General features: G+C 41.4%; 1 protein-coding gene across 5 annotated transcripts in view; it reads left to right on the top strand.

Moving 5' to 3' along the window:
* The first annotated feature begins 669 nt into the window (after positions 1-669).
* The window catches only part of KRAS (KRAS proto-oncogene, GTPase), a 36,182-nt gene continuing 27,629 nt past the window's right edge, over positions 670-9,222 (top strand). The window contains exons 1-2 of one of the 5 annotated variants that reach the window (XM_023738023.1): positions 670-879; positions 5,463-5,584. In XM_023738023.1, coding sequence (XP_023593791.1) covers positions 5,474-5,584 — 111 coding nt within the window. In that variant the 5' untranslated portion in view covers positions 670-879; positions 5,463-5,473. Of the gene's footprint in view, positions 880-1,552; positions 2,061-2,292; positions 5,585-9,222 lie in introns of those variants that run through there. The other 4 variants (XM_004383592.2, XM_023738020.1, XM_023738022.1 and 1 more) reach the window with 4 other exon arrangements.

Genomic DNA, 9,222 nt, shown 5'->3' with positions numbered 1-9,222 from the left:
ATCCGTCCCCGATACCGATAAAATCAGGTGGCGATCTCGGTGCCCCGGGGTGAACTGTCTGCTTCGTCCCTCCCTAGGTCGCCTAAGTCGCTTTCCACTTTTGGTGACTGCATGTTTATTTACATACAATAAATGACAGTAAATGAACGTGCTCAGGAGTAGGCCTACCCCAGGGTGTGGCGGGATTTTCGTAGCTTCTCTGTGCAGACCTGATAGCGGTGCACTGGGGTACTTTACAGTGCCTCTGGTGTGCTCGCAGCCAACCGCGATCCCGTGCGAGTGGGAATCTTGCGGATGCCGGGTCCACTCGGAGACTGGAGCCTGGGGGCGGTCCGCCGCGTGGGTCCGCCAGTCCCTCCTCCCTGCGGAGGCACCGCCCACGCCACCCGGCCCTCCTCCTCCGCAGCACCAGCCCCCTCCTCCGCCACCCCAGCCCCTCCTTCCAACACTCGCCCGGCCCCCACCCTCCTCCGTCGGTCCGCCCCCTCCGCCGCCGCCAGCAGGTCCCCCCGCCCTCCTCGGTCGGCCCGCCCCCTCCTTCTCCCTGGCGGAGCTCGCAGGCTCCATCTCTTCCCTCTTCCCACACCGCCCTCGACCGCTCCCTCCCCGCACGCCCGCCTGAAGAGGAATCGAGCGCGGAACGCATCGATAGCTCTGCCCTCTGCGGCCGCCCGGCCCCGAACTCATCAGTGTGCTCGGAGCTCGATTTCCCTAGGCGGCGGCCGCGGCGGCGGAGGCAGCAGCAGCGGCAGCGGCGGTGGCGGCTGCTCGGCCAGTACTCTGGGCCCCCGCCATTTCGGACTGGGAGCGAGCGCGGCGCAGGCACTGAAGGCGGCGGTGGGGGCCAGAGGCTCGGCGGCTCCCAGGTGCGGGAGAGAGGTACGGAGCCGACCACCCGTCTGGGCCCCTGCCCCGGTCCCGAGCCTCTGCGCCGGCGCCGGGCGGGGCCGGCGGCGAGTGAATGAATTAGGGGTCCCGGGAGGGGCGGGGAGGGGGCGCCGGCGCGGAGCCCGGGCGCGCGGGGGGTGGTCTGCAGGGGGAGGCGCGGGGACGCGGCGACGCGGGGAGTAAGGAATGGGCGGTGTGGGGCTGAAAAGGGTGAGGCTAGAGGCGGCCGCCGCTTCTGCTGCTTCCTGGACGGGGAACCCCTTCCTTCCTCCTCCCCGAGAGCCGCGGCTGGAGGCGGCCGGGGAGAAACTCGCGGGCCGGGCCGGCTGCCTCTCGGGGCGGTCCGGTGCGGTGGAGGTTACTCCCGATGTGCCCCAATCTCCCCTCCCCTCGTCGTCCTTCCCTATCCCTCTCTCTTTTTGCTCCCGCACCTTTTCCTCCCTTCCCCAGCACTCGATTGCCTTGGTTTCTGCTTTCTGTGCTGTATCTAGCATCCCTAGGGCGAAGGTATAAACTTCTCCTTCGAGCGCTGGCTGAATGGATAGTGGGCCTTTTCAGTGTGTAGGGGGATGTGTGGGTAAGAGGGGAGGTCACGTTTTGGAAGAGCTTAGAAAAGTGCTTAGAGACCACTATTTAAGGGTATTGTGTTTGGAAAAAAATGCATCTGCAGCCGAGTTCCTGACTGTTCCCCTCCCCCATGTATGGGCTGTGACATTGCTGTGGCCACAAAGGAGGAGGTGGAGATAGGGATGGTGGTGGAAGAACAGGTGGCCAACACCCTACACGTAAAGAATGAGCCTGTGACCTGCAGTGAAAAAGAAAAAGTTAATCCCAGAAGGTCTGTTTTGCTTTATCAAGTTAAAACACACGCAGAAAACCCGCGGAACACAAGCAAGGCTTTTTCCTTGCTAGTGAGTGGTGCAGACAGCAATGGCTGAAATGGTACTTGAAGTTTAATTTGCTTGTTCTTGTCCTTTTCCCCATCTCTTCTGTATTACCTTTATCATTACAAATTTGTTGCTCATCCGAAGAGTTATTACAGTACTCCGTTTAACAGCACTCCTACAGTTTTGTTAACTGACTTACAAGAGGAGTTGATTGTAGCAGTAGACCAGCTAACATCCTGGAATACTCTTAGGCATCCATGAAAACAAGGGGTTAAGAACAGAAGTGTAAGTTTTTCAATTTTTACACACTATACATGCTATGGAGCCCTGGTGGCGCGGTAGTTAAGAGCTGTGGCTGCTAACCTAAAGGTTGGCAGTTCGAATCCGCCAGCTGCTCCCTGGAAACCTTATGGGGCAGTTCTACCCTGTCCTGTAGGGGCGCTATGAGTTGGAAGCGATTCAACATCAACGAGTTTGGGTTTTTTGGTTTTGTACATGCTGTAGCGACTGTAGGGTCGCTATGAGTCGCAATCGACTGGATGGCAACGAGTTTGGTTTTGGTGTATATGTTACGTTTGTAATGAAAGAAAAATCAGTTAAAAATTATAAAGGGAAAAACTTTATTCGTAATCATTATCTCAGAATTACCCATATGACTGGTGTCGCTTTTAGGTGACTAAGATCCAAAATGCTGACTTGAACACGTGACAGACTTATAGACATCAAATATGGGTGCTGTCAATACTGTTTACTTTGAGGCTATAGCCATCTACAGGAATATTTGGTTTTAAGAGAGCTGATAAATGGTAATTCAGTTTTATGACAAAAATGAACTTTTTACTTTATTTTTTTGCTTAACAAAAATTGTTGGGATCTAGTCTCAGTTTTACCCCTTGTTAGCTTCTGTAAGTTTGAGTGAGGGAGGCCCTTCAGGGCTATGACCTTCAATAAGATTCCTTTGGAACTCAATTCTCTCTAGTGGATTTAAATATTACTTGGTTATTATTGTTTAAGGGTCCCCCCCCCAAAACAAACACTGCATAAACAAGTAGATTGGAAGGTGTGTGTCTCTGAATTCACACATGCATATACTACTAAACTCTAATACAGTACCTGTCCACAATATCTTCTAGGCTAGCAACCTTTTTGGTCTTAGGACCTCTTTACTCTCTTAAAAATTGTTGAAGCTTTGATTTGTGTGGGATACATCAGTATTTATCATATTAGAAATTGAGACTGAAAATTAAAAATATATATTAATTCATTTAAAATAGAAATAAATAAAATTCTTTATGAAAAATTACTATTTTCCAAAACCCAAACAAAAATTAGTGAGAAGAGTAGCCTTGTTTCACACTTTTGCACATCTCTTTAGTGTTTGGATTAATGGAAGACATCTGGATTCTCATATCTGCTTCTGCATTCAATCAGTTGCAATCTCATGTCTGGAAAGCTCAACACTTGTGAGAGAATGGGAGTGAAAAGGGCAAGTGACATCTTAGTATTATTAGGACAATAGTTTCGACCTCTTGGACCCCCAAATGTCTTAGGAACCCCAAGGGGTTCTTGGACCACACTTGGAGAACTATTGTTCTAGGTTGTCCACACTGGGGTTTTTTTCGTGGGCGGTGGGGGGAGTGGAGCTAGAGGATACATTTTGGTGTGATTCTCGTCCTCTTATCCCATTTGGACACGTCATCAGAAAGATCAGTTGCTAGAAAAGGACATCATGTTTGGTACAGTAGAGGTTCAGCAAAAATGAAGGATACATTCAATAAGTAGATTAACACAATAACCATAACAGTGGACTCAAACATACCAAAGATCATGAAGACGATGCAGGACTGAGCGGGCAGCGTTTGTTCTGTTATACAGAAAGTCACCGTGAGTCAGAGCTGACTTGACGGCACCTAATAACAACAGCCGCAGTTGCCGTGGCTTACGTTTGGAATCCACAGTGGAGGCAAACAGGATAAGATCATGTTTGTAGTGGCTCCTGAGGTGGCGCTAGACAAAAAGCAAATAAGGATAGGTGGAGTAGAGGTGTGGGCCAGGGAGGTGTAATATAACATTTCTGTGATACAGTAGTTGTCTGGCCTGTGGTGCTCTTTGTGAGAAGGTCCAGGAATAAGGTGAGGAGGTTAGTATGTTATCATTTGGCCAACCAGCTTATTTTATTTTAGGTGCCTATTTGGATAATTCTTGCTCTTCAGTATCTATGCTACTGAATAGATACAGTATTTGTCTACAATATATACACATTCATTAATTTGGAACTGCTTGTCCTGTAATAAATTATTGTGTAAACAATGTTATTCTTTCTACATTTCACTGGTTTGTAATAATACGGAGTTATTGAGGGAAAGCAGATAGAATTAAAATATATTCATTTCTAAAGATTTGAAACAGCTGACTAAAAAGTTTTATTCTAATTTTACTCTAATATCAGATTTCATTTTCTATCTTATTCTTGTTAACCTTACAAGGTGTTAGTATTTATTGTACCTGTTGGGAGACAATGTATGAGAAGCAAAGAGTAAATGTCATGTATGTAGATTATTGAGAAGTATTCACTTACATCTTTTTAAAATTCCGTCCATCCTATTGAAAACAGTCTTTACCTTTAAATTTTATATACACCTCCTCCTCACTTATCAACTTTCTTGTTAGCTGACATTTTGCATTTATGACAATAGTAAAAAATTTACTATTTTGCACATTAACAACCCATACCTGACAGTAACCCTTTCATGACCAGTGGAACACATAGTGCCCACCTACATTTTCTGCATCTCGGGTCCAAAGGGACATATGCATCCCATATAATATTTTTGTGATCTGATGTAGTCATCCTCCATGTTTGTGTGTAATGACCTGGTCTTTGGAACCTAACATGTCGATAAGTGAGGAGTGAGTGTAATTACATTTTTCTTGTGCAAAAGTGCTATTTTTCAGCACAACATAGGATTATGTATTGTGATTGACGATCAGATCATCTATACTGAATAGTTAATCCAAAATTCTCTTTTTACATCTTTATTTTCCCCAGCAGATATTTTACAGATTAAAACATCAAATTTCATCCACTTTGTGCTTCAGTGTCTAATTTTATTTCCCCACTGTGTGACAAGCTTTATGTGACACCCCCCCACCTGATTTTTGCTAATGGTGCCTTTTTTTTTTTTTTTTTAATAGCTGTTGACTCCAGCAAAGACTCTCTTAACATATCCACTTCTGACTCTTAAGAGACCAGAGTCAACTAGGAATACTGCAGCGATAGGCGTGGAGATAGCTGTCAACAAGTTTTGTGTGGGTGTGTCTGCAGGGTATAGAGTACTGTTCTGGACACTTGTACTGCGTGGAGTCATGATATGTCCCTTTGAGAGCCATTGGCTCCTATAGAACAGCAGTGGCTGGCTGCTTGGATAGAATAACCTGAATGTAAGATAAAAGAATTGGCTGTGTACGCTGAATGCATTTTTCTCAAATGTTGATGGGGGAGTTCGTAAACAAAGTACAGTTCATTACAAAACTCGTGTTTTGAAGTTTCATCATTGAATTTTATAAGGCATTTTGAAATTTTCTATATAAAGGTGAATTTGTTGTTGCTAGAGGATATGGGTTATATTGACATCATGTGTGACACATGTTCTAATTTAGCCACATTTTTGTTATTTTTATTATAAGGCCTGCTGAAAATGACTGAATATAAACTTGTGGTAGTTGGAGCTGGTGGCGTAGGCAAGAGTGCCTTGACGATACAGCTAATTCAGAATCACTTTGTGGATGAATATGATCCTACGATAGAGGTAAATCTTGTTTTAATATTACGGATATTGATTTGTGCAGGCTCATCCTTTGGGTACCAAAAAAGGTTTATCTGATCACTATTGTGAGTACTCATTACAAAGCAATTATACTGAAAGTAATTTTATTAAGTTATCTGAGACGTACTTGGGTTTCCAGGCTTTAACTCTGTGGTTACATGTATCCGTAAACATGAGGAGCCTTACTTCTGTCAGGAAAATATGTTAGTATTTGTGCATTTTGATCAGAAGTATATTTCAGAGTTTTGTGAGAGGGTGAAAATGTGAATTTGCGTTTTAATATGTACCTAAAAGTCATGTTTTTATGTGGCTATTATCTTTGTGGGTTTCTTGCTGTTTTGATTTCACATGTAGACGTTAGAATTGAAGGTACTGCTACCAGTCCTTACCTTTGCAGTTCTTTTTAAATTTACTTAAGGAAATGTTAGGATTGTTTTTATTACAATTTGATTAATGAATAAGCTTTTGGCGATTATTTTCAGATTTTTTTTAGTTTCATGAAAACTTACCAAGTAAAGGCCAACAGCAAAAGAGGAGAATAAAGAGCTGGAAGAAACCTTGAGAGGTCAGGGAGTATTTCCTAATGTCTTCTGACAGCACTATACTCAAATTATTGCAGGCAGATAAGGATTTATTTAATCCAAGAGACATGCAGGAGGGATGTTCCTTACCTGTCCTTGTTAACTCGTTCTCTGAATGTGATTTTTGGATATTTTATGCATAATCTGAATCTCCAGGTTACATTTAACATCAGCAGAGGTGAACATAAGTATTTCTCCTCATCTTTGAAATAGCTTTTTATATGTTGTTAAATTATTTCCTAGCCTCTTTACTCCAGGTTAGGCAATTCAAATTACTTAGCTTTTGTTCTAGATCTGATGTACCAATTTTTAAAATCAGTTCTGAAAAATTTTCCAGAGTTTTCTCTGACTCCCTAAGCTGTGGAATCTGGAAGAGGTTAGGCTGTGTGCCCTATTAAGCTACTGTGCTGTGCGGTGTCCCAAAGAAACACTTTTCACTGAGGTGGGATCTGAGGCTTTTGGCGGCCTTAGGAAAATGTTTATGCGATTTAGAACTTTGAGGATTGATTAGACAGCTGTTCATAAGGAATTGTCAGATACTTTTGATACTCTGAAAAATGGCAAAAGTGCTCATTTGCAAAGATTTGATATAAATATGGAAGTAGATTTTATTTGGTTTCTAAGTTTAAGCATTTGCCTTAGTAAAGAACAGTCGTGTTGTAGTGGATAGCTATGTAATAGTCTTTCTGTTTACCCTTAACAAATCATTTCATTGCTGTACTATAGTTTTCTTTTGTTTTTGTTGTTTTGTCCCCCCACCCCCGCCCCCCAAGGAGAATTGAATATGTCATCCATCTCAATCTGTATTCCAAAGGCAGGGTTACATGGCATACTCTACTATTTAAATCATATGTAAAAGCAAGTTTTAATTGAATTCAGGTTAAGTATGGATGTTTTCCTGGGATTTTAGAAGATGATTTTAGCAGAAGCGCCCTCTTTCTTCTCCAGAAATCCGAGGAATTCCATTCCACTCTGTTTCCTATCAGAGGTCGTGAGTGTTATATAAAATAGATTAGGGAACCCTTTGTCACAGTTGTTAAAGTGTGATGTAAATCTTGAAGAAATAAAACTAATAATCCTTTATATTAGGGAAAGGGAGGAAAGTTTATAAACTCGGAACCATAACTCGAATATGATTTCTGCCACATCAGAAGATTTCTCTGGGAAGCATCGATTACTTGTGAACTTTGAAACTGACCTTCTTTCTCACTAGTTTAACCACCTGGGAAAAGGTATTTGAGGTTGTCTCTTATCTCCCAAGATACAGTGAGTCTCTGAGGGAACTGACATACTAAGTTCTTAGTGTAATTTAGTTACAAGAAAGGCAAGAGAATTTAGTGGTTTATTTTAATAAATAGTTAAATTTAAATGTTTACTTGATATTTTTGTAAAAAGTTTAAAAAGGATAATGGATTTCATTGCTACCGTTAGATTTTGATGAATAATGTGGGTCAGAGGGAAAGAGGGGACATGGACTTCGCACATTTGGAATCCTCATCAGTTTTCCTGCATTAAAACAAATGGAAAGAAATGTTTTGCTTTTTAGATTTTTTAAATCAAATAATACCATATTTGCTAGTGACTTAGTATTTACCAAGACTTAGACTGCGAGGTAGGTAAAGAGGATGGACATTATTTCTTTCATCTGATAGATAAAAATAGTCTCTGGGAGATTGTAACTTGCCTAATACGAGTTTAAATCAGTAAGTGGTGAAATTTGAATCTAGTTCTTCTGAGACTATGTTAAGTGAAATTTCCACTGTACCTTGTATAACTTTTTACAGGTGAAAAATTACTTGTCTTTCAAGCTAAGAAAATATTTACTCTCTGGAGACTAATTCAGACATTATACCAAAGTTTGAATTAGACTGCTATCTAGTGACATCTTAATGACAGAGAGCAAAGCCTTAAACTATGATAAACAATTAGAAAGGCATAACACAGGTATATACCGTATGTTTTGTTTGAGGCTGTGCACATGGTAGGCACCTTTACTTCTATTCTGAAAATTTTATAGTTATCTTTTATGAAGTCCACCAAAGAGTTCTAAAGAGAGTTTGTGGGGAAAGATTATTAAAAACTCAAATATATGATTGTATAGTTTAGACATCATTTGTTATTATCAAGATACGTTCTCTGAAATGCTTTTCCCAGGGTAAAATTTGGTAGAAGAAGAAAAATCTTGTCTTAAAAAATATAGGAGGTTATAGATGCAGAGATCAGAATGATTAGTTGATCAATTAGAAAATGTGTTTTGAGTATCTACTGGATATAATGTGCTAGTAAAAGTAAATGTAGTAAGAAACATTTTTCCCAGGCTCTAATTCATTGACATCTCCATGCTTCTGTTAATGTGGCATTTATAATCCAGCCCAAGTATTATGCCCTTCTTTGATGAAACAGTTTCCTACTCAGTAAGGAAGAATGGATTCATAATTGGATTGATTTGTTCTGTCTTTAGTGCTCTGAGCTATAGAGTATTTATTCACTGACATTATCAGTTTCTCTAATTTTTTTTTTATTTTTGTGTATTAGTTACAGAATTCATTTTACATGTGGACAAGGTATTTAGATTATAAAGAGACAGTGTGTAATGTTAAACCAATATTGAAGAATAGTATAAGAAAAGCCTTGTATAATGTAAGCTGCTATGTTTTTGTTTTAGACATATTTATCAATAGTTCTCAATGGGGGTGATTCCTCCCCCCCCACGGAAGACATTTGTCAATATTTGGAGACATTTTTGGTTGTCACAACTGGGGGGAAGAGGGCTGGTACTGGCATGTATAGTGGGTGGAGACCAAGGATGCTGTTAAACTTCTGCAGTGCATAGGACAGCCCCCACAACAAAGAGTTATCGGACCCAAAATATCAATAGTGCTGAGGTTGAAACCTTGATATGTGTTACATATAGCCTTAAATATCCCTTAAATTGTCAAATTCAAGCCCCTGATAATAAGGTTTATGGTAGATTTTTCTAACATAACATAGGTTTAAACTGTAACTACCTTTTGAAAACTAAAAATTTATTAGCTTACT

This window comes from Trichechus manatus, unplaced genomic scaffold (assembly GCF_000243295.1).
Source record: "Trichechus manatus latirostris isolate Lorelei unplaced genomic scaffold, TriManLat1.0 scaffold00112, whole genome shotgun sequence".
NCBI lineage: Eukaryota > Metazoa > Chordata > Mammalia > Sirenia > Trichechidae > Trichechus > Trichechus manatus.
Note: the sequence above shows the minus strand (reverse complement) of the source record. Positions and strands in the feature narration are given on the sequence as shown.